Below are 25,768 nucleotides of genomic sequence, written 5' to 3' on the forward strand. Positions count from 1 at the left end.
ATTACCCCTAGATTCTTAGATCCCAAAATGGCTTCTTTTAGGTTCATAAACCTTTAAGCTCCCAAGCCTCCGTCCTTAGGTTCATAAACCCATAAATCCTTTAGGAGTTCTCATACCTCACGCGTTTAAAACAAGAATTAGTAACCCAGTAGTTCCTAAACTTAACCCTAGAATCCCAAATCCTCTTAGGTTCACAAGCCTTTAAGTTCCCATACCGACCGTCCTTTTAGTTTCATATACCCAGGTTCACACACCTAGCTCTTTAGGTTCCCAAACTCCCTAGAGTTCATACACTTTTCCTCTTAGGATCATATTCCTTTAGGATCACCTTTTCCTCTTAGGATCACATTCCTTTAAGATCACCCTTTCCCTTTAGGATCACATTCCTTTAGGATCACCTTTTTAGAACCACTTCCTTAGAGTTCCTACACCCAAACCTTTGGTTACCCCTTAAGTTGAACTTATATTTGGCCTCCTTCCCGCCGATGCTTTCCTTTAGGGTCCCCACACCCTAGCACAAATCCTTATATATCTTTTAGGTCTTAACCTTAGCTCCTATGCTTAACCTTAGCTCCTATGCACCTCCAGAAGCATCTCGAGAAAGAAGTCTCAGGTATGGTCTCTTCTTATGGCTGGCGAGCTTCCTTACGTAGTCTAATGGACTTTAAACGACCCTCCCGATAGTCGATGAGACTCTAAAATGTTCCGACGACAGTCCTTGGTTCAGACCCCTTGAGCCGCCTCGCGTCGCCATAGTCGTCAGGTTGTAATCTTCGATTGACCTGATGGCTATACTTTGACTTTCGCCTTGTCCAAGCCTCAGTCAAAGTGGGGGCTCTGTAGACACCTCGTTTCTGCACCTCCCGCAAACCACCCGGTGATGATTGGGCCGCATGTTTGGTACGCGGAACGATTTGTGATAGTTCGTAAGATTATCGTCAAGTGATTGCTCAAACATTAATGTCTACCTCTTAGTTGTCATCTACGCGCCGATACGGTCGTTTTGGCAGTAATTAGAGTACATTTGGAGCCCGGGTCAAAAACCGTCTTCATTTCCTAAAATCGTCAAATCCCGAGTCAAAGCAATGTCCTTGTCTACCTAAGGTTAGGATGTCATAAAATGTTGAGATTATGTCTCATTTTGAGTCTCATGTCACTTCATTAGGCTAAACTAAAAGTTTACATTACAAAATGTGCATTTCATTTAGTTAAAATGATAACCCGACCTTCAAGCCCGTTTTACGAGGTGATAACAACTTTGTTGGGTCAGGCCTATTTCACAGAAAGTTCTAGATCTCTTTCTTAGCTTTCCAGCGCCACCAAAGTCACCTTAATACGAGTCTTGTAGAGAAAGTTATGCCTAAAATACGACAGGCTGTCAAACGCGTTTTCTACGCGCAGAGGAACCTACCCGGGAAAGGACGCAGCAGGTGCTGCGCCTCTTCCAAGGGACGCAGCTCTGCTGCGCCTTTTCCCAGGGCTTTCTTTTTGTCCAAGTTTCCGCGTTTAACCTAAGTCGGTTGTTTCCGGATCTTTCCTTCCGTATCCAACTCTTACCATAATTCCGTCGTGTGATTAGTATAAATAGGAGCCTTCGCTCCTCATATTTCTCACGCGAGTGTCCGCCCTTCTCTTCTCCCTTTGCATTCTAGACTTCGTTCTTACTAATTGGCGCCTACGTGCTTGGACTTCCGACCACGTAAGCTCGGATCCTTCCGGGTACCAGCCTCTCCGTTGCATGATCGACCAATTTGACCAACTACACTCAACTTAAATTAATCAATCGTTTTCCTCTTACGAGGGCACTCTTTCCTTGCATTCGCGTCGAGCATTCACTAGTCGATTCTTAGTTCATCTCGTTTCGTCAACATGTAAGTCTGAGGGTGTACAATTCCTCTTTTATTTATTGTATTTATTTTCGTACCATCGTTGTAAGATTTATGTCGAATACACCATTAAAACCGATTTCTAAAACCGTCTTTTAAAACCTGTTTTTGCGGATTTCCAGTAGGTAACCATCGAGAAAGGACGCAGCAACTGCTGCGCCTCTTCGAAGGAGCGCAGTTCCTGCTGCGCCTCTTCGTGAGGCTGCCGCAGTTCCTGCTTCCTTTCTTCTTCGTTTATCCTCTGTAATTCGTACTCAAAATATTTCTTTTGTTTGTTTCGTCTACTAATTCTTCGTCATCATGTCCTAATAATTCACATGTATATTAATCATCGTTCATTCACATGTTTAGTTTATTAAAATCCGACTTAAATCCCTTATAATCAATATTTGCGGGTTTTCGTTATTAATTTCAAACCCGAATTTTAGAGATTCAATTCGTTCATATTGGGTTTCTGGAATTCGTTATTGATACATTCTCACATGTTCATTGTTGATTCGTCGTATATATCATTATGTTTAAAACTAATTAACTATTTCAACAGAGGACTCATTAATATTTTCCATCGTTCATTCATATAATTAATTCGTTTGCATCCGTCTCATTCATGTTTTTATTGCTTTATGACCATTAATCACATGTAAATAACATGCTAATCACTTCTATCCGAGTACATATTATCAATCAACCTTTAAAATCATCAATCGACATTAACGGCTTGCAATTACGGCTTCACAGCCAGAACTGAGCCAAGGAACAGACGCAGCGTCTGCTGCGCCTATTCAAAGGGACGCAGCTCTGCTGCGCCTGTTCCTGGCTGAGTTCTGTCCCTGAACTCCGTTTCTGCTTCGACATAGTTTAATTAGGCTACGTATTAATTAACTATTATCCGTATTATCACCTCCTGTCCTGTTCTATTCTCTTATTCTTTTTTCCTTTTTCTCAAATCATCCGTTTTAAAGGTATTTTCGACATAAATCGCCTATTCCAATGTAATTATTGTAATTTTCATTATTGTAATTTTCTATCATTGTAATCTTTATTGTTTTGTATCATTTGTATGCCTTCACATGTAAAATGAGCATTAAATCCTACTTCGACATTAATTGTATGCTAATTACGTGTTAACCGACTTAGCCTAATTCTCACATGTTAGGATTAATCAATGGATGTTGCATTGCATGCATATAGCCGACGATATATCAAGTATAGATAACTTCCCTAATCATTAGTAGAGGCCGCTATCGAGGCGGGCGGGATTAGGTGTTCGATCAAAAGAGCTTCCTAATACGTACCCTCACCCCTTACTCCAGATCTCCGTGAGCACCCGTGTTCATTGGCATCCACGAGAGTCATTCTAGACATAGAATGCTAAGGGTAACGATTGCTTAGTGTTCATGTCACTACTTTATGTCTTGACATGACATGAGGTATTCGAACGGTTCCAATTTCCCATAAAAATTGGTGGCGACTCCATACAAAATGCAAACGCTTGTTTCTCTTTCCTACCCAAGCGCCCCCGTGGGCGGCCCGCTGTCCACACATTCGTCCAAGCTTGAATAATGCGGAAGTGCAAGGATTATTGGTGGTGCTAAATTCAATAACCACTACGCCCCTATATCTGAATCACCCAAGTGAAGTAACTTAGTATTCAAAGCCACGTAAGTATTAGCAACTTGTATGATATTATAAGAGGTATCTAATTCATAAGCCCCGATATAACAACTATACAATGTAGCTTATGTTTATTTGGAGTAAGATCAAGTTACTAACGCAAAACATTCTTAGTAGAGTGCGGCATGAGCACTGAATTCTTTTAGCGTCGGGTTCATACAATGAAAATTGATAAATTTTACAACCATCACCTTGACTCCTTGAGTAACTATCGACACTCAAACGACCACCCTAATAGCTACCAAACTCCAGGTAACAATCCCTAGAGTCCTTTTTTTGTTCACCTAACCATTATCCGCTAAGAAGGTATATTGCAAACATCATTTATTGTATTTGTCATGTCGCATATCATCCCACTCTATTTTATCATTACTTATTCACCCCATCACCATTCCACAACTATTCCGTTTAAAACAAAAACATTATTCGAACTCTGTAAACATAAATTATTTCGGAGTATTATTGTCAAGGAAACAAATAAACAAGCATATTAAGTAAAACAAGTACTGCTTTCTTTATACCTTCAAGGGAAAAAACACATGCAAACCAATATACTTTACAACCTCCTAATAGTATGGAACATTATTGTAAGGGAGTACAAAATTGATCTTACATTCCATGTGATATCAACATCACACTCACACCACCACAAACACACGCTGAAGACAAGATACAGCTAAGCTAGAACACCAACAGGGTTACTAATATCGATTCGCAAAGACGACAGACACGGAGAGAAGGAATGGTAGAATTATGACATGAATTGAAAATAACATGGAGTTAAGTCTAGGAACAAAAACGCATCATACACACAAACTTCAACCCAAAACGAAACAGTTGACTATTTTTCAAAATTAACGGTAAGTTGGCTTAGCCGCAATCATATAGCAGGGACACCCCGTCCCTCGAAGTAGCTTGGCAACTCAGAATCCGTGGATTTTGATGTGCTCTTTCTTCACAATGACAGCTTCTTCATGCAGAATATGTAAAGTGAAAAGGGTTAGGACAAAGGAAAAAAAAACCTCGAACAGGAAGAAGAGATGCTGCTCGAGAAGAAGTACCTCGAACAGAGGCCAAGTCAGATCCAGAGATTCATTCGGCGGTTTCAAAAGTCATCTTCATCACCACCTCCAAAAGCCGAGTGTCAAAATGAAAAAAAACAACATTTTTCTTTAACTAAATTGCCGAACGTATTATCATTATCACTGACTGTGTCACAAATGTTGTAACGCGAGGCTTCTATAGGCAAAATCATTTATGAGGCAGCTCCCTAACATTTAAATAGTACGTAGAAAACGGACAAGCAACGTGTCATAAACAAGTAAACAAAACATAGCCAACACAAACTATTTGCTAATAATTGTTGTCCTTCCTACTGTTATATATACCATCGTATTTGTTGTCATAAGAGCTTAAATACATCAACCAATAGAATTATTTAATAAAGCCTTACCATAGTCCATGAATTATCTTAAGCATCAATCCGATTATTATAAACGACGAACATAAGGTAAGAGCAAGTAGGCTCAAAGGATTTTGTAAAGATTTAATATCTTTAAGACGGTAAGCCAAGACTCAAATAATATACGATTATCATAGGCAGTGCATAGAACCTAACATACCTGCCATCCAATGCACTAATTGGTCAAATAATATACGATAGTTCGGATAATTTGGCTTGGTTACCAACATCCAATGCACTAATTGGACGATAATCTTCTAAAAGCAATCAAAATGAGAAATCAAAGCAAGAACAATATATCAACAACTAATCTTAACTTTCAAACTCAGATTGTAAATTGTAATCCATACCCTTCAAAACACAGCTATCTGCATCAAGCAACCAAGTGAACCAGCCTCAGTAGTTCGGAAGTTCAATATATCCTCCCGGGTTGTACTTATGTTCTATTCCAAGTGGGTTAAACACTTAAATTAATCACTGCATAAAATATTATAGTATTAAGTACGGAGTATGTTGTAGGCTTATTACTTCTTATCACGGAAAGAAATGTCAATAAGTTATGGAGCATTAATTTCCAAAACATTAATTTAAGAAAATGATATGTAGATCTTCTGTTTCCATACCTTCAATTTTCCTTGATCTAAAAATAAACAAAAACCTAAAACAGAATCAAAGAAACAAAAAACTGCAACTACCGGCTGCAACAATATCCACATCTCTGTTAGCTGCGACAAGATTATTTCTGTTAGCTGCCACAGGATCCACAACTCTAAAACAGTCATAGCTATAAGCCTGTAACTACTCTCCCGTTGTTCTTCATGCTAGTATTCTTGCCAATGATCTATGTCTAGAAGGGAAAATCCTAATTACGCTCATAATGACCAAAAGCTTGAATGTTTGTAAATTTTATTTGCTACACAAGATAACTCCTATCCTTACCCGAACGATTTCCTGAATGTACGTCATCCTCATTTCCTAAGACATCGTCAAGCAGAAAAAGGAATGAGGAGAGCCTGAATGTGACATGGGAATGACAAGGTAGAAGCCAACAAGCTTGTAAAAGAATGTCTAAGGAATTTCTTTTGAGAATTTCCTCATTTATTCTATAATCTACACTCGCCAAGCGACAACTGTCACATTCTAGAAAGTTGTAAACAAAAAAAGGGAGAACGGTATAGGTGAATCCATCTCAGTTTTCTCATAAGTAATGCATAAAACTTGCTCAAGCACATGAAAGCCATAACATACCTGTTGTATAAAAGCTAGATCTGCCAACTATAACATGAGTGATTCCGACATCTTCAATAAAATCCCACTATGAGCCTCTTATTACCAATTAGTCCAACATCTTCAATAAATCTCACTATGAGCCTCTTATTAGCTTTAAAAGTACATAAATCAGATAAAGAGCCCCTGGATCTCTAAATTAAATCTACCTATAATTAGTTCAGGAGCATAAGAAGTTCCTCAAATAAAGAACAAACTATGAGTACAATTGTAAGAGTACTCAACCAAGAGTGCGATTGTAAGAGCAGTCTTGTAATAATTTGCACTTGATTATCAAACTTGTAAACTTTTCACTCTTAATCGCAATCATCGCAAGCTAAAATCAGAATCATCAATGAGGATTATCATTAGCCTACAACAAGCTATCCCTAACTATCCCTAACAATAACCAGCACCCCGACAATAAATAAACATACAAAACCAGATTGGTGGATTGAGGCTATATATGGTTCTCAATAACCAGCACCCCTCCCTCAGAATTTAACTTGAATCCATTATCTTCAATGAGCTGATTGAGGCTATATATGGTTCTCAAGTTAGACTTCAGTTGATGAGTAGGAATCGTGACATGATTCAAACCATAACCATTGACAAGTGTCCATGCAGCGTACTCGTTTTTCCTGCATTCTTATCCATAATATATGAGAAAAGTGACCAGGTAATGCCCTTACTACATGCTAAGATCAAGCCACACAATATCCTGCAATAATACTGTTGTTATTACCTAGCCTGTCACTGAAATTCTGAATGCAAGGGTTTCTCCCAAGTTAATAGCTCGGGTGTAATGGCAAGAGCTCCATATTTGTTTCCTTGACTCGACATTTCAGCGTGCTTCCAGATTATGTCCTGTGTTTACATACGGAGAACTGTAAGAAAAACATATTTAAAAGTAGCAGGTAGTGGTTTGTTGCAACAAAAAAAAATGACAGATCAGATATCACAGCGATGAGGTATCCCTACAGCTTGTTTATCAGTAGTCCAACAAGACCAATTACAATAAAATAACGAATATTCTTAACAAAGCCAAAAATTCACCTGAGCTTCTGAACTCATCTGGTCTACAATGAGCTCAGAAATGAACACCCTTGGCAAAGGACCCTTGAGATTTAAGGATGTAAAACTCCAACCAGTTGGTGGATCCAGTCTCATTCTCACTTTGCGAACTGTAGAAGATAATATTATAGCAACTCAATTATTAAATTGGCAACGCCTCATTTTATTGTGCAGTAGTCACTTGGTGCAATTCTCGACACGATTTTCATGATGGGTTAACCATAAATAAGGGTTAGAATGCACACATCACAGGAGATCTACCAGTACAAATCTCAATGATAACATTGCATATTACCTTGGACCTTCATCTTTCCAATGATTTTTTTCGGTTTTTGAGGTGCTTTCTCAACTGCAACTTCTGAACCACGTTTGGACATTAATTCCTCTTCTGATTGTAGTAGAATCTGCTGTAAGCTGAATTACAATAAAAGTTCATTAAGCTATATCATGAACAAAGAGACATTCCCCTGACAAAACACATAACTTCAGTCATTTCAATCAAGAAATTAATGGTTGAGATGAAGGGACTTATAATGATCATCATTATGACCTTTAAAGCGATCATGGAAAACAAAACACTGGAATCACGACTGACTGAATAGATAAAAGAGACAACACACAAGTTTAAAGCAACATATGATCAATTCTAGTCCTTCAACTGATATAAAAGAGTTACTGAAGAAAGGCTAGACTTACCCAAATGCGAACACAACCCTTGCCCAGGCATTTACATAGACGAACACAAGCGTCGTAGACGAGCACTGAATGCCATGGTCCTTGCGTGCTGAATTTGATTGGCAAATATAGATATAAGAGGACCAATCTTATAAAAATGAGTGCAAGTCTAAAAGGGAGTAGCGGCTAGCATTATGATGAAGGAAAACATTGATGTTTGGGCGAGAGGAGGCACAGGGCCAGTCACCTGAAAACACAGAAAGGGTAATTAGTAATAGGAAAACAGAGAAAATAGGCGGCATACCGTGGTCGTTGAATCGAAATCGAACCACTAAGAATGCCAAGGTAAGAGACACGAAAAAAATCAAATTGTCGCATCTTTTGTTGAGTCAGAAACTGCAGTTTAGACCGCCTGACCGGCAAGAACAAAGCTGGTGGGAGGCTACTGCCTAACTTCAAGATTATACAAAGCTGCATCAAAATGCTCTGTAGATTAGGCTTAGGTGACTTACAACTGGGCTTTGGGGGTAACGATGGATCTGCCAATCCCAAAACCACTGATTAGAAGGTAATGTCATTCTCTGCAAGGGCGTAAAATATGCAACGTATAAATCATAGTCTGCAGAGAATGGAAGGGCACTATGGTATAAAAACCGCAGAGTACTAAAGACAGGCAATAGTAATAACACACCCAATCAAATTCGCCTACTAAGTCAACAGTAATTAATCCAATGGAATCAGCATCTGTGCCTTGAACGCAACTGAAGGGCTCGCCAATCAATCTATTGTAACAAACTTGTAACACAGCCCAATCAACATCAACTTTCGAAATCATCTGAATTGTATTGGTTGATTCCGTTGTCTGCAGCATCAACTGCCTGCCGCCACAATGGCCAAATTGTGAATACGAATTTTGCAGTATAAAGTTATCCACTCAGCATCTCACCACTCACAGTCACAAGTCAACCCCTACTTCCCCATACGCGAGGTTCAAATACCTCAACAAAGTTCTTGTAGACAGCTAGAAACAAGTGATGCACATCTGGGTGTTCCTGATCAACTTCAAGCTGTTTCGCTATTATATATTTTCCATAATGCTAAAAATCCAAAGATAAGTATCATCAGACACATTCAACTAAAAAAAAACATTCCGAAAACATATAAAATCCCATTAAACCAAAATCGAACTCAAACCAATAATACTTACTCCCTCTGTCCCAATCATTTGTTTACCTTTGATTAAATACCTCTCACAAATAATATAATAGGTAAACAAATGATTGTGATAGAGGGAGTACAAATTGTACACATGCTCAACATTTCCATAAAACAAGTGTCTACCCCACTGGCTATAAAAGATAACCACTTCCTCCATTCATTTGGATTCACTCCATTTGCCTGTGCGTTCAAATTAATTCACTACAGTTCTACTTTCGGCAATTTAACCCACAAAGCACTCCAATGCGAGTGCGGGCAATACTCTTCTCTAAATTATTTGTTCACTTAAAACATTGGTCCAAAAGCAAATGAAGTGAATTCAAGTGAGCGGAGAAATTAAGTTACAGTAAGCGCAAATATAAAATCATGCGGAAAAAGAAAGCGATTTCAATGAGACATTTCGTCGAGCACCTTATATACAAGAACAGCACTGCTAAGCTAAGTATCAAATCCATGACCAAAAACCTCATTAAACCCCTTCGGATGATGATCATACCGGTCTCGACTCGGCTCAAAAACTCCACCAACATCCACCACAGCATCCAGCGTCTCCAACACGGCAACACCTAATCCATAAACCCCATGTCAAAACTCAATGCCATTAATTAATTTAATTAATATTAAAATAGATAGGGTTAGAAGATAACCTCGTGCACTAAACGAACTAAAACCCCTAAAATTGAGTAAAACAAACTGAATTACCTGACATTAGCCGAGTGCTATAGGGTTTTAGATGCGACGTCTTTAAATTCAATAGATTATGCTAGCAGAAAGACATGAAACACAACCTGCACATCACAATCAAACACAAAAAAAACTTGTTTTAATCATAACACCATCATAGGTCCACTTAAATCAAACAGTAGATACAGTTCAATCATAATCAATATCATAATTTCTAAGTTGGGTCAAATAAAAGTATATAACTTGGCGCTGAAGCGTAGAAAGAAATGGGGAGCGATTTTGAGGTGATGGCGCAGTGTACGACTGTTGCGACTACATCACTTAGCAGAAAAAAACGCTGTCCACACCCGGTAAACCACGCAGTGTTCTAATATCTAATTAAAACTGAGCCTATATATTAACAATAGCAATCGTAATTATTAAAGGCAGTAATAATAACAAACACAAACGCACAAATGATATAGTCGCAACAGTCAAACTAATAATAACCACAGTCACAACAACAATAATTTAACCGAAAGGCGCCAATTCGGGAAACACAAAAAACATATTTCACACGAAATGATGAACTCACAATTCCTAACTACACATGAAATGATGAATTCACAATTCCTAACTTATAATCTAAATTTTGAAGCAACTTAACTAATAATAACCACAATAACAACAACAATAATTAAACCCACAGGATTTTAGATCGGGAAGTACAACAAGCAGATCGCACACGAAATGATTAATTAACGATTCTTAACTGCACACGAAATGATGAAATCACTACTACAAATCCAGGCAACCACAACGCCCGTTTAACAACGCTTATTCACGAAAATCACAATAGACGTTGTAGAATGTAGGCGCGAATTTTACTAAAATTAATTACAACGGGTATGGTTATAAAAACCGTTGTTATTAGTGTTCCGGGTGTAATTCCAGAGCAGATATTTGGTACCACTCGTAGCTCGTAGAATGATGTCCTTGCTTGAATCCTCCTTGCGGTCTCCTGAAACGATGAACAAACCGAGGGCTCGGCTGGCCGAGCGTACTCACTCCGACGCTCAAGTCAAGAAACTTAGAGAGAAGTTGTTGTAACTTGGTTAAGAGTGTATTGTAGAGAGATAAGGAAGATATTACCAGATGAATAGTGGTTATTAGGTCAATTTGTGGATCCTTTCCTCAATGAAGGTTGAGGAGTATTTATAGGCTTTTACCTTTTGTCACGTAGTGGCCAAGTGGCCAAGTGGCTAGCGGTGGAAAGAGCGATTTCTACCCTCGGCCGATGGACCTATGGGCAGTGGCCGAGGGTCTTGGATATGAGTACGCGGATATGTGTCCCTTGGCTAGGTGTCCGGCCGAGACCCAGTGTGACAGCCGGTGGGCTCCATCGGCCAGTTTGTCTAAGTTGTTGACTTTCTTTGTGGATATCTTTGACCTTGCTCAATATGTTGACTTGGTCGGTGCGAATATGCCCCATCAATTGGATATCTTTGACCTTGCTCAATATGTTGACTTGGTCGTGCGGTGCGAATATGCCCCATCAATTTGCCCCAGCGTAGTCTATGCCGTGGTATGGGCTCCGATGTATGTTGAGCGTATATTCTGCGCAAGTATTTTTGCAAAATTTTTTCGATCGGCTCCTTCGATGCATCGGCGTGGTTCTTGTTAGGCCGTACCATGTCCCCCCTCCACATGGATGCGTAAAGGGCATCCGATGTGGAAAAGAATGTGTTTTTGGCCGTGACGTGGCCGAGAGTGCCGGTTGTTTTTGATTGCCCCGCCGTGCTTCCTAGCTTGGTTGATCGGTGGCGGCGGAGAGAGCGGATACCTAGGAATTTGTTGAGGAAGGTGAATAGGCGAAGAGATGTGAATGGGCGTGTTGAAGACGCTTGGTCACTATTGCATTGATTGACATTCAACTGTTGCAACGATTGACATTCCGTGGTTGCATGTCTGACACGTGTCTGTTTGTTGATTGGTTGACGCTTCATGGGCTGTGCCCTGATTGGTCCTTCTTTATGGGCTTTTCCCTATAAATAGGGCAGTTCTTCCGTGATTTTGGCCACCAATTTCATTTTCTCAAATTTTCTCCAAAATCTTCATCTTTCTAAACTTTCAAGAGCTTCTCTTTCTTCCAATCTTCAGTCTTCGATCCGGCGAGTGTTTTTCTTCGAGGTAAACAAACAAATTCTCACCTCTTATTTCGTTAGTAATTGTTGTGAACATGTCTTCCGTTGATGCGGGACTAGTACTTCTGCGCCGGGGTTCCCGTCGCGTCTCGACGAGGAGGGGATACTAGAAGCCATCCCGCTAAGGTTTGGGGGCCCTAGGTCTCCTTCTCCCGTAGTTGATCCGCCCCTCTCTGGAGGAGTTGGAGGATGAGGATGATGCTGATGATGTTGATGATGATGATGTTGATGATGATGATGAGGGGGCTCCCGTTGATGGTGGGAGGACGACTATTCCGGATCATGGTGAGGCCTGCACGACTGGCCTCGACCGTGTCTGGACAAATAAATTCGCAAGCGACTCGGAGAGACTCTTTTCGGAGATCACTTCTCCATCGGTGAGGGGTATAAAATTGTTATCCCCGGGGAGGGTCAGCGGTCCGCTTGCCCTCCCCGGTCATATCGGCGTGCATATCAGGCACTGGAGTATGGGCTCGGTTTCCTTTGAATGAACACGTCATGGCTATCATCAAAGCTATGAACGTTGCGTGGCCCAACCGCATCCGTTGGCCCCGAGGACGATAGTCGGCTTTGTGTGGCTCGTGTCTTTAAGGGGGAGACCCTACGGTTAACCTATTCCGCCGACTCCATAGTCTTGGCCGTCGAAATCCGGCAAAGTGGGGTGGTATAGCGTACAGATGGAGTCAGGCTATGTCTCCGTGAACAAGCTTACTTCCTGCAAAGACTGGCAAGGGCGATGGGTGTACGTCCAAGTGCCGGAGGACTACCCATTGCCTCGGTCTTTCCAGAGCCCCGTTTACTTACGGTGCGAGACCCGGGAAGAGTATGAGAAACACGTCTCCCGGGGTAGCAAGGTCAAGATGGACGCTTCGTTTGTCCCTCTTCATGCGGATGAGAAGCGGGCAATGCGTACTGTTTGATCCGAGGAGGGATGGCCGCCCCGACTCGGATTATTCTTCGAGGATGAGATGCTATGCCACGTCGCCTCATACCGGCCCTCAATGGGGTGAGTGGGGTCGGTGTGAGGCCCACCTTGCTTGTTATGTTCCTTTTTCAGAGTTTCGTTTTACTTTATGTAACTCTTGCTTGATTTCTTGCAGATCGGTTTGGTCAGGATCTGTCTGAGAAGGACTTGAAGAGGCTAGGGCTTGATAAGGACGGGAAGGTTGTCCAGCGGCATCCTAAGGCTGAGGTGCGTGATCGCAGACTAGCCCCCAACGAAATTATGGACAAGCGCACGAGGGGTGGATCGGGAGACGGCCCAAGCACGGGTTCTCGGGCGTGCCGAAGAGATCAAAGAAGGCAGCGTCCAAGTCGGCGGCGGTTTCAATGCCAACTCCCTCTTCGACCCCCGTGGTCCAAAAGGATCATGTGGAGGTCATCAATATTACTGAGGGGGAGGTGACCGTTGCTAAGGTCCCTTCTCCGAAGAAGAGGAAAGATCCACCGTCTGCTTCCACCGTTGCCGGGGAGAAGCTCGCTCCACCATGACCCTCCAACTAAGAGGGTCCAAACGTACGGATATAACTTGTGGTTCGGATTTAGCCGGTTCATTGGACATTCCGGATGACAAAGCTTTCGATGTGTCAATGCATGGTGACATGGATGCTCTGTGTAAATTTTTTGTAGATCCACCATCGGCAGCGTAGGCGTTCCGACCGAACGGCGATCGGGAAGCGACTGAGAAGGCTATTGAGAAGACGGGTGATAGAAATGTCACCGTTGACTCCTCAGCTCAGAAGATTTCTCCCACCGAGCACGTGGCGGAGGGTGAGAAAATATCTAAGAGATTGGCGAAGTGGACCCGTCTAGCCGGCTCCCTCATCATGGAGCAGGAAAAGGCCATGGTTCAATCTGGGCCACTGACTACAAAGCTTAAGCTTGATCTCTCTGCTGCGAGGGGGGAAGCCGGGAAGGCTAAGCGGGATCTCCTCGCTGCCGAGAAGCGTGTGGAGGAAGCTGAGAAGCTGCTGAGGGCCGAGAGGGTCAAGGTTGAGGATGCTGATGCCGCCACGGCCAAAATGATGGAGGAGCCGGAGAGGTATAAGGGCGCTACGACGCCGTGTGGTTGCAAGAGGGACGAGTGGGAGGATCTGCCCGCAAAGTGAGGCGGAGGCGCTCGGGGACGCGTGGCTATCCTTGCTCAAAAAGAGAAGGATATTGAAATGCTTCAAGATGATCTCCTCCCTAAAATGTGCGTCCAATTCCGGACCAGCCGAGGAGGCGACCGGGGAGGCAATCGACGACTCATCACCGACGGTTCCTTCCCGTGGATAAATTTGACCGGCTCTGGATGAGATGGCCGATCTTTTTGCGGCAACGTGCGCTGAGAAGGCGGAGGCGGCGAAGGCGGCTCAGATAGCGTTGGCCAAGGCGGCATATGATGCAACGGAGGCCGAAAAGGAGGCTGAGAGGCTAAAGGCGCTTGAGAATGTCGAGCCTTCTTTTGAGCCGGTCACCGAAGATGCTGCTGCCTCTGATGGAGGGCAACAACAGGCATAGGGAGACGGGCGGTCGTCACCAGACTCACCCGGCGTCTCGGATAGCTTTAGCTGTTCGGGGGCCAACTATTGAGCCTTTCCTCCCTGCCATCTTTTTGGCGCTTCAATTGACATGCTTGTAATCTTTTGCTTTTCTTTTCCTTGTTTGTAAAAACTTTCTTGGTAGGTTGTGTTTAGGCTTACCCCTATGGGGACGGCCGTCGTCTGTATTCTTCTTTCAATCCTTTTTAACAAAGTTTGTCCTATTGGCCTTTGGCCTGGCCGAGGCTTTGATCACAATTCTTTGTTTGTCTTTTTGCGTTATTAGTTGAGTGCCTTCGTTTTTACCTTTAGTATGGCCGAGGCAGCTTGAATGCATATCTCAACTGCGTTACATCTTTGATGTGTTGACCGATGTGTCCCCGTCGCTCTCGGCAAGTTGCCGAGGTAATCGGGGTTATGGCTCGATAGCAATTCTTCTAGCGTACCGGTCATTGTGTCCCCGTCGCTCTCGGCCAATTGCCGAGGTAACCGGGGTTATGGCTCGATAGCAATTCTTCTAGCGCACGGTCATTGTGTCCCCGTCGCTCTCGGCCAATTGCCGAGGTAACCGGGATTATGGCTCGATAAAGAATTCTTCTAGCGTGCACCGGTCATTGTGTCCCCGTCGCTCTCGGCCAATTGTCGAGGTAATCGGGGTTATGGCTCGATAGCAATTCTTCTAGCGTACCGGTCATTGTGTCCCCGTCGCTCTCGGCCAATTGCCGAGGTAATCGGGGTTATGGCTCGATAGCAATTCTTCTAGCGTACCGGTCATTGTGTCCCCGTCGCTCTCGGCCAATTGCCGAGGTAATCGGGGTTATGGCTCGATAGCAATTCTTCTAGCGTACCGGTCATTGTGTCCCCGTCGCTCTCGGCCAATTGCCGAGGTAACCGGGGTTATGGCTCGATAGCAATTCTTCTCTTTGGGTGGCAATTATGGAGGGGACAAACACTTGGATGGAAAACTTGGCTGTTTCTTCACTTATGATCGCGCGTTGGGGTGTCCACATTGGGTTTGAACACCTCCGCCGCTATACAAAGTACTTTCTTAAGTTGTCGGTGTTCCAATGGCTCATTAAAGGCACACCCTCCATGTCTGTCAGCCGGTATGTACCCGGCCTCATTTCTTCAACCACCTTGTAGGGACCCTCCCAGTTGGCCGTTAGTTTACCATGAATATTTCCTTTGTTGGTGGCGGCCGACTTCCTTAGGACTAGATCTCCTACTTTCAAGTCCCTCTTGTGGACTCTTCGGTTGTAGGCTCTTCTCATCCGGTTTTGGTATCGCAAGTTGAGGCGTGCTGTGTCTCGGCTTTCTTCGACCAGATCTAGGGAGGCTTTAAGGCCTTCCTCATTTTCGTCTGGGTTAAAGGTAGCCGTTCTGAATGTTGGCACCGTCGCTTCAATTGGTAGGACTGCTTCGGATCCGTAGATTAAGTGGAAAGGAGTGTACCCCGTTGCTTCTTTCTCCGTGGTCCGTAGGGACCACAGTACGCCGGGTAGTTCATCGGCCCATCTTCCTTTAAGGTCTTCCACTGTCTTCTTCAAACCGTTGAGGATCGTCTTATTGGCTGCCTCCGCCTGTCCGTTGCTCTGTGGGTGGCAGACGGAGGAGTATGCATACTTGATGCCAAGTTCTTCTAACCAGTTCATTATCAGGTCACTCCAAAATTCTCGCCGTGGTCAAAATACCATGACTTGGGGCAATCCAAAACGGGTTATAACATTTTCCGCATTACCTTTCTAACGGCCGTGGTCTTCGCCGGCATCGCTACGGCTTCAACCCATTTGGTGAAGTAATCAACGGCGACGATCAAGAACTTCCTTTCTCCGGAGGCCGTTGGAAATGGCCCTAGCATATCCATCCCCACCGTGCGAAAGGAAGGGGGCTAAGCACCGGTTGTAGGTCTCGGGAAGGAGCATGTATAACCGGGGCATGCATCTGGCGCGATTCGTGCACTTCTTGGTCTTCGTTCGAGTCTTGAAGCATGGTGGGCGTAGTAGCCGGCTCGGAGAGCTTTGTGGGCTAGTGTTCTTGCCCCCATGTGGTGTCCGCATATGCCTTCGTGAATCTCTGTTAGTATTAGCTCGTCGGCCGGTCCGACACATTTCAAGAGTGGTCTTATTACGGACCTTCTGTACAGTTCCCCTTCGAACACCAAGTATCCGCGGCGATCCTTTTTATCTTAGCCGAGAGATTGCGGTCCTCCCAAGAACTCACTTGTAACTTTGAATTTCATTATCGAGAGTCATCCACGTTGTCTCGGCCTCTACGTTGCCTATCATGCCGACATCCTCGGTGATGCTCTTCGTATTCTCGATATCCACCAAAGACGGTTGGTGACATTCTTGATGGTTGGTGGCAAGTTTTGAGAGAGCGTCGGCCGGTTGTTCTCGGATCCGGGAACGCATTGGATTTGGAAGGATTTCAATTTTGCTATGTCGCCTTTTACCCTTTCCGGGTATCTCACCATCCCGTCGTCCGAGCCTCAAACTCTCCTCCGATTTGGTTAGTAACCAACGGTGAGTCATCTTTAACACAATGTGTTACGCCCCCGCGGCTCGGCCATCTCGACTCGGTTATCACCGTCGTACTCGGACTCGTTGTTCGAGGCCGAGAAGGTAAATTTCAAGGCGTACTCAAACTCGTCTCCGTTTGGGCCGATGATCGGGATGCCGGCTCCCGAGCCGTTCGTCGTGGAGGAGCCGTCGGTGTAAACCTCCCATACACACGGGTTTGGTTCTTCTTGATATGTGCACTCGGCGGGAAATCGCAAGTGCTGTCCCTTTATAGAGGGCCTCGGTTTGTCTTGAATGCCGAAGCGGAGAGTTCCACCGCCCATTTGATAAGCCTACCGGATTGTTCGAATTTCTCCAAAGCTTTTTCCAATGGTTGGTCGGTTAGGACCGTCACGGGGTGTGCGTCGAAGTAGGGTTTTAACTTCCTTGCGGCAACGACGATGGCGAAAGTCGCTTTTTCGATTAGTGGGTAATTCCTCTCGGCAAAACGGTGTATGGCCGACAAAGTAGATTGGGTGTTGTTGTTTGTCTTCTTCCCGATGATGACCGACCGTGGCCGAGGTAATCGCTTATGTATAGGTATAGCGTCTCCCCGATGATCGGCGGACGAGTTGGGAGAGTACGAAGATGAGCTTTTAGTTGCTTGAACGCCGTGCTCGTTCCTCCCCATTTGAAGTCTTTATTCCCCTTCAACACTTTGAAGAATGGGGTGCTCTTGTCTTACCGATCGAGAGATGAAACGGGCTAGAGCCGCCATTCTCCCTTGGCCAAACATCATAACCTCTTTTCGATTCCTTGGTTCCGGCAGGTCTAGGATTGCTTGGACTTTGTCCGGATTGGCATCAATGCCCCGGCACCGACGAGTACGCCGAGGAATTTACCGCCGGACACCGAAGTTGCACTTCATGGGGTTGAGCTTCATCTTGTATTTCCTTAGTGAACAAAATGTCTCGTGTAAATCGGCCGTGTGCTGTTGTCGACTTGCTTTTCACAATAGCATCGTCGACGTAAGCCTCAATGTTTCGCCCTTTTTGGCTCTGGAACACTTTGTCCACCAGTCTTGTGTATGTTGCTCCGGCGTTCTTCAAACCAAACGGCATCATTTTGTACATGTATGTGCCGTTCGCGGTGATGAATGCGCATTTAGGCATGTCCTCCTCAGCCATGAATACCTGGTGATACCCGAGAAGGCGTCCAAAGAGCTCAAGATGGTGTAGCTCGCCGTGGCGTCGATTAAGCTTCTGTCTATCCGAGGCAAAGGGTAACAATCCTTGGGGCATGCTTTATTAAGGTTGGTGAAATCTACGCACATTCTCCATGCCCCCGACGACTTCTTCACCATCACAACATTGGCTAACCACTCAGGATAAGTACAAGGCATAATAAAGCCTGCCGCAAGTAATTTATCCACCTCGGCTTTAATGGCCTCATCTTTCTCGACTGAGGAGTTCCTCATCCTTTGCTTGACAGGGCGAGCGGTGGGGAGTACGTTTAGCTTGTGAATAATCACCTCCCGGCTCACGCCTGGCATCTCGGCCGCTGAGTAGGCGAAGACGTCTTTGTTCTTCCTCAGCAGGTCTAGGAGAGCGGCCCTGAACTTGGGTTCCAGGTTGACGCCGATAGTTACGGTGCGGCCTGGGTCAATCTCTACCTCCTCGGTCTCCGCTCTTTCGACCATACCGACGGTGGTGTCCATGCGTTCGCCCTTCTGTTGCAAGGATGGGCTCTTCCCCTTTTCTGATTTCTTTGCCACTTCGAAGGATTGCGAGTTGCACCCTCTGGCGGATACTTGGACGTTGACTACCTCATCGTTCTCGTTCTTCGAGACGAGCTTATGCGCTTCCCCCCGGTCCGAGACATACATTAATGTCAGGGCCCGAATGGACATTACTGCGTCGGCCTCACTCAGAGTGACTCGTCCTATGAGGACGTTGTAGGCGGATGAACCGTCAATGACCACGAACTCCGACATAACGTTCCTGGCTGCACCTTGTTCCCCAAACACTACTGGCAGCCTGATCGACCCCAGGGGTACCAGGCCGGCCCCAGAAAAGCTGTACAACGGGTCGGTGCAGGGGGTCAAGTCTTCAACCTTCAGACCGAGGCTAAGAAAGCATTCTCCATACATAATGTTCGTGTAGGCCCCGGTGTCAATTAGGCACCTCTTCACCAAGTGGTTGGCTATGTCCAGGTGGACCGTAAGTGGATCGCTGTGAGGAGCGACGACTCCATCGTAGTCCTTCTTCCCGATGGTCATATCGGGGATTTTGGAAGCGGGGGTTGCTGTGTTGGACACAAAGTTGATGGCCTGATATAGCTCATTCAAGTGCTGTTTGTACCCACGAGTGGACTCACCGTTCTTATTGCCCCCGATAACAACATTGATTACTCCTTTCCGTTCCAAGACGGATCTCTTATTTGATCCGTCGGCGTCTGTTCTTTGGCCTCCGGCAATGTACTTGCCTAGGCTCCCCTTCCGGATCAGTTCCTCAATGGCATTTTTCAGATGTCGGCAATCGTTCGTTAAGTGGCCGGTGTAGCCGTGGTACTCGCAATATTGGCTTGTGTCACCGTCGCCCCTTGGCTTAGGGGGCTTTTCCCACTTCTGACCTTCGCTTTTGCTCAAGGCGAAGACCTCCGCGGCAGATACGACCAGGGGGGTGTGATCATTGTACTGCTTTCGGTAGTATGGTGCCGAGCTCCCCCCGGCGCCCGCCGAGTTCTGTTTCCTGGTGGACTTGTCTGACCGTGACCTATTGTTGTCACGGCGCCTTTCAGCCGGGCTGTCCTCCCGGTGGCTCCTCTTCTCTGAGGGTTCAGCCTCGCTGGGGCCTACCCAGGTCTTGTGGTAGTCTTCTACCTTGTTGGCCTGATCGGCCATCCTCCTAGCGGCGTCTAGGCCTAGACCCCCGTGCTTGATGAGCTCGTCCTTTAAGTTTCCCTTTGGGAGGCCTTTCATCAGTGCGAAAGCCGCCAGTTCGGGGTTTATCTCCCGAATCTGCTGAACCTTGCCGTCGAATCTCTTCACATAGCTTCGTAGAGACTCGCCCTCCTCCTGTTTGATAGTTAGGAGGTCCGACGTCTCCACGGCTCTCCTCTTGTTGCAAGAGTATCGGGCTACGAAGGCGTCCTTTAGGTCGGCGAAGCAGTATACCGAGCCGTCGGGAAGCCCCTTGTACCAATTTTGAGCCATCCCGTGCAGAGTCGTTGGGAAGACTCGGCACCAGACCTCATCGGGCTGCTCCCATACCGACATGTAAGACTCGAAGGCCTCGGCGTGGTCGGTTGGGTCACTATCTCCTTTGTACGTGAACGCCGCAGAACTTCGACTTAGTTGGCACGGCGGTGTCAAGGACATAATCACTGAGTGGCTGTTTGACCACGTGTCGAATGACACGCGGCGATCGGCTCCTCGCATTCCTAGTCCGGCTCCTCTCCTCGTAGCGGGATGGACTCCTTTTTCGGCTCGGGCTTCTTCTTCGACTCTCCTGAGTCGGGCTTCTCTGGCTCCTCCGGGGTGTGCCTCGTCGGTGTTGCGGCGACGCTGTTCTCTCACGAGTACGAGAAGGACTTAGGTTTACCACGACCACCTTGGGCTCCTCCGGCGTCTTGTCATGATCTACTTCTCCCAGTGCTCCGTTCAAGTTTCTTGGGGTTACTTTCTGGGCCCTGGTCTCTTGGATGGTTTCCGCGGCTCCCGTTGGCGTGACAGTGTGAGCCGGCGTACTCCAATTAGGTCCAGGAGCATCTTGATTTCTTTGTGTCAACCATATGTCCCATGATGGTGACCTGGTTGACGGGCGACGGCGTGTCTGGTATTATCGGCATACCGAATTCCGGTTGGATTACTCCGCCGGTGGAGGGTTGCACGACTCCAGAATGGTGAAAAGTATCATCTTGGTGGAATGCGGTTTCGTCGGCCGCGACTATTTCTTGTTGTTTTGACATCTTCTTAGCTTTTTGGGTGGGTTTTTTTTTGTGTTTTTGTTTTTGTTGTTTGGGAATGAATGTGACTAGCTTCTAGTGTCGTTTTCCCACAGACGGCGCCAATTGTTCCGGGTGTAATTCCAGAGCAGATATTTGGTACCACTCGTAGCTCGTAGAATGATGTCCTTGCTTGAATCCTCCTTGCGGTCTCCTGAAACGATGAACAAACTGAGGGCTCGGCTTTGGCCGAGCGTACTCACTCCGACGCTCAAGTCAGTAAACTTAGAGAGAAGTTGTTGTAACTTGGTTAAGAGTGTATTGTAGAGAGATAAGGAAGATATTACCAGATGAATAGTGGTTATTAGGTCAATTTGTGGATCCTTTCCTCAATGAAGGTTGAGGAGTATTTATAGGCTTTTACCTTTTGTCACGTAGTGGCCAAGTGGCCAAGTGGCTAGCAGGTGGAAAGACCGTTCTACCCTCGGCCGATGGACCTATGGCAGGCTGGCCGAGGGGTCTTGGATATGAGTACGCGGATATGTGTCCCGGCTGGCTAGGTGTCTGGCCGAGACCCAGGTGACAGGCCGGTGGGCTCCATCGGCTAGGCTGTCTAAGTTGTTGACTTTGCTGTGGATATCTTTGACCTTGCTCAATATGTTGACTTGGTCAGCGGTGCAGAATATGCCCCATCAATTGGATATCTTTGACCTTGCTCAATATGTTGACTTGGTCAGCGGTGCAGAATATGCCCCATCAATTAGTTTTAACAACGGGTTACACATGAACAACCGTTGTTAATAATATGGTGCAAATTTGACGCAAAGTTATTGAAAAGTAATCACAACGGTTGCTTTTGGAACCCGTTGTTAAAACTTATTTGACAACGGTTGTTGATTTACAACCGTTGTTAAAACTTATGTGACAACGGTTGTTCTTTAATAACCGTTGTTAATACCTTACATACTATAAACCACACAAACACAAGTCTGCTACAGTCACAAAACACAAACCTTAATACACAAACACAAACCCAGCAAACAAACACAAACACAAAACACACTTTATCATCGTCTCTTTCTCTCTTTCTCATCGTCTCTTTATCTTCTCGCCGTCACTGTTGATTTCATCGTCTCTTACGTTCGGTAATTATCAGGTAAATCTCGCCGTTATTATTTTCTTTATCTAATTATTTCATTTGCATGTATGTGTTTTTATCCACCATTATGTTATTTCTTTAAGTATATATTGTTCGCATAATAAAGAAGAAGCAAGATGAAGAAGCAAGATAAACATAATTAATATATATATATATATATACAATATATTTATAAATACATAAATTAAAAAAAAATTACATTAATAAAAATGCAATTCTTATATTTTCATAGAGGATCTTATTCTCCTCTATCATATCCGTCCTCTTCTCCTTGGCTATTTGGAGGTTCCGTTCAGCAGTTGCTAAATTGTCATATAGCCGCAAAATCTTTTCTCCGTCAAGCCATATTCTTTGGCGTCCTTCAGTACGGATGGAGCATCCGCAAGGTAGCTCCTGAAACTTTCCTCAATATGGAGCAACCGGCGGATGAAACTCTTGTTGTTCTCGATCATAGTAAGAGTCTTAAGGATGATATCATTCATTTTGTTGGAGTTTGTAGTTTGTTTTGAAAGATTAAGTAGGGTTAATTTATTTGGAGTTTATTTGTTTTAGCAGTTAGGGTTTGGAGGATGTATATATTGAGATAATGGAAATGTTATTTGAGATAATGCAATGTATATATACTTAGCAATGTGTGGGTTGAGTTGTTTTTTAATTAATATATATGTTAGGAAGTTGTGCCATAATCATCATCATTTCTCTCAATAATGCTGCTTCAAATCTTATTACTAACCCTTCTCATTCCATATTATCCGTTCATATGCACAGTGATGCCAATAATAATGCATGCATCGGAATTATAACGGGCCGTAATTATGCATGCATCTAGTAATATTTAATTTAATTTTTTTTTATTTTTTAAGAACAAACAACAACGGTTATTTATTAAACAACCGTTGTCTTTAGTTATAACAACGGTTTTGTATATTACAACCGTTGTTATAACTTTCCCTCCAAAATTGAGTCACACTTTCCACAACGGGTTTTTATACTTAAAACCGTTGTTAAAACCTTTTACAACGGGTCACTTAAGAAAACCAACCGTTGTTAAAACCTTTAACAACGGCCGCTTTAACAACGTCCACTTTTTTATATAACAACGGTTTTTAACCGTTGTTATAGCCTGTATCTGTAGTAGTGAATCACAATTCCTAATTTCTTATCTTAAATCTGAAGCAGCTAAACTAATAACAACCACAATAATAAAAACAATAATTAAAACCACTGAATGTACAATCAGAAAGTACAAGCAGATCGCACACGAAATGATGAATTAACAATTCCTAACTGCACATGAAACGATGAAATCACAAATCGTAAACCCTAAACTAAAATCTGAAGATGGAGATCACAATAGACGACCAAACGCAACAACACATTAACAACATAACCATAAACTACAACGGTAAAAGAACGCTATAGATGTGAAATAATTTGGTATTCAAAGCAAATACCTAGGCTTTACTGTGGGAGTTCCACATTTATGCGAGAAACCAAATACGGATGAGAATAAGCGGTCAAGAGAAATGGCAGGTTAAAGAGGTAAGATTGTGGTTGTGAGTTAAAGGAGAAATGGAGGGAGGAGATTTTTAAGGGGAATCCAACGGTAGGGGGATGACTTGCTCTACTACTATTCATCGCTACAGTGTTGCAAGTTCTCTCTTTTATAAGGGTTAGGGATTTGATTTTCTCCATTGTTTTCCTCATGCTCAAGGTAATTCATTCCCCATTGTTTTGTTTTTGTTCAATGTGTTCAATTTTATTAGGATGAGCAAAATTAACCTAACTAATTTCAAACCCAGAAATTTCAAACCCTATAAACCCAGAAATTTCAATACCAAACCCAGAAATTTCAAACCTAGAAATTAGGATGAGCAAAATTAACCTAACTAGTTCAATGGGTAGCAATTACAAATGATTAGTAAAGTGATTGATGGTGACGGAATGATCAATAATTAAGGTTTAATTGGGATTTATGCGAAAATTTGGGGGAATTTGAAAGGGGAAGATTTTGGGGGAAAATTGGGATGAAATTAGGGTAAAAAGTGAAAGGGGGGAAGTAAAATGAAGAGTCACACAGGTTCAATAGAGTTAGAAACACGCGGGGGTAATTTTGTCATTTCATATAGTTTTTCACCGGAAAATGGCTTGGGGTGCAATTTCTAACCTGAGCTATTAACTTGGGTGTAAAAAAAAAAAAATTGACGTGGGAGTAAATGTAAAGAAGTGCTTTTGACGTGGGTGTAATTGATAATTTACTCTAATCAATACAAATTGTACTGTGAAAATAAATCACTAAATTTATTTTTATTTAAATTTATTTTTATTTGAGATAATTATCGAACTTTCATGACGTGGATTGGATTAAAAAAGTTTGTTCTCGGGTAAGCTAAAACCAAACTTTTTCAAGTAAAGGTATCATTTTAATTACGGTTTTTCTAACGTGTATTCTTAGGATACACGAGTTAAAGAAATATTGTTGAGAATATATCATGAAAAATTAATGTACAAACTCATATTTATCATAATTAGTGAAATAATCTTGAAATCTTTCTCTAGCTTATAATGTGTGTCATTTAGGTAAACGTTAGAAAACCGTAATAATATACATATTTTTATTACCATAATTTTGAGTTGATGAGAATTAATGTAGGTTGTAGCGGATAGTTTACCAGATGAAGAAGTAGATAAAATCAGAAGAACGTTTAATATGATGGACACGGATAAAAATGGAAACTTGTGTTTTGAAGAACTCAAATCCGACCTTCTTAAGCTCGGACATGCTTCCTAATTCCGATATTCAAATGATCCTTGATTTGCTGACCGTATGGTGACATTGGTTTTTCAGGATGGCCGCATAAGCTATGACGAGTTTAAGGCAATGATATGTTCGGGAAAGGATTGGAGAATGTCGTCACGACAATATTCGAAAGCCATGTTTAATAAATTGAGCTCTAAATTGTTCAAAGATAAATTTATACAAATGAAAGGATGAAATGTTTAGGAAAACTTTTTTTTTAGAATCAAAATATAATTTTGGTTGATTTTTTCTCTCTAGTCTTCTATTATTTTAAAACAAAACAAAGGAACATAATTTTGGAAGTACTAGCCGAAAGAAAATTGGTTACACATGACCTTTATTTAGGGGAGTGATATTGCCACTGGGTGTTTGACTGATGCCACGAAAAGTAGAAGCCAATTACAAAATGTGGTATTGTTCATACACTTACATTTCAGTGGCATTAGAATGGTCGTGGCATTATGCCTGGCCTTTATTTATGGCACTATTAGCCTATTAGAGGGCCTATTAGAGAGTGTTTGGTAAGGGGTAATAAGGAAAAAGAGAGAATGAAACCCCTCGTTTCTCTTTGTTAGTGTTTAGAGTAAATTAACAATTACTCCCTTATAGAAACCATTTTTCTAAAAAAACTCCCTTATGAAAACTTTTTAATTTTTTACTCCCATAAAACTTACTCTGATCAAATATTGCACCCAAAATGCCTCTCCGGTGACTGATTCCGT

The 25,768-nt window shown here is 43.5% G+C and overlaps 1 protein-coding gene and 1 long non-coding RNA gene across 9 annotated transcripts; both read right to left on the reverse strand.

The window, feature by feature from the left end:
* Positions 1 to 4,064: 4,064 nt before the first annotated feature.
* LOC141656845 (2-oxoadipate dioxygenase/decarboxylase, chloroplastic/amyloplastic-like) lies at positions 4,065 to 8,340 on the reverse strand. Of its 5 annotated transcripts, none has more exons than XR_012548590.1 (7): positions 8,059 to 8,340; positions 7,658 to 7,776; positions 7,345 to 7,472; positions 7,034 to 7,155; positions 5,373 to 6,929; positions 4,622 to 4,676; positions 4,065 to 4,527 (listed from the first exon to the last, which is right to left on the reverse strand). XR_012548590.1 is itself a non-coding variant. In XM_074463927.1 (5 exons), exons 2-4 carry the CDS (start codon positions 7,737 to 7,739, stop codon positions 7,042 to 7,044), a joined length of 324 nt encoding a protein of 107 aa, XP_074320028.1. In that variant the 5' UTR covers positions 7,740 to 7,776; positions 8,059 to 8,340; the 3' UTR covers positions 4,959 to 6,929; positions 7,034 to 7,041. The 5 variants fall into 5 exon arrangements, 1 of the variants encoding a protein (XP_074320028.1); XR_012548589.1 differs by having other exon boundaries at positions 4,065 to 4,530; XR_012548591.1 differs by having other exon boundaries at positions 4,622 to 4,688.
* Positions 8,341 to 8,363: 23 nt separating this feature from the next.
* On the reverse strand, positions 8,364 to 24,031 carry LOC141656848 (uncharacterized). 4 transcript variants are annotated; one of them, XR_012548595.1, is made up of 6 exons: positions 23,701 to 24,031; positions 9,958 to 10,043; positions 9,667 to 9,821; positions 9,036 to 9,134; positions 8,729 to 8,915; positions 8,364 to 8,618 (listed from the first exon to the last, which is right to left on the reverse strand). It is a non-coding gene; the product is annotated as an uncharacterized LOC141656848 (long non-coding RNA). The 4 variants fall into 4 exon arrangements; XR_012548594.1 differs by having other exon boundaries at positions 8,364 to 8,915; XR_012548593.1 differs by having other exon boundaries at positions 8,729 to 9,134.
* Between the last annotated feature and the right edge of the window lie 1,737 nt (positions 24,032 to 25,768).

Source organism: Silene latifolia, chromosome 5, assembly GCF_048544455.1.
Source record: "Silene latifolia isolate original U9 population chromosome 5, ASM4854445v1, whole genome shotgun sequence".
Classification (NCBI taxonomy): domain Eukaryota; kingdom Viridiplantae; phylum Streptophyta; class Magnoliopsida; order Caryophyllales; family Caryophyllaceae; genus Silene; species Silene latifolia.

Excerpts from the sequence above, each read along its gene's own strand:
- LOC141656845 (XM_074463927.1), bottom strand. The coding sequence starts at position 7,739 with ATGTCCAAACGTGGTTCAGAAGTTGCAGTTGAGAAAGCACCTCAAAAA. Across the intron at positions 7,473-7,657 it reads TGGAAAGATGAAGGTCCAAG|TTCGCAAAGTGAGAATGAGA; the intron begins GTAATATGCAAT and ends TATCTTCTACAG. Across the intron at positions 7,156-7,344 it reads AGATGAGTTCAGAAGCTCAG|GACATAATCTGGAAGCACGC; the intron begins GTGAATTTTTGG and ends ATGTAAACACAG.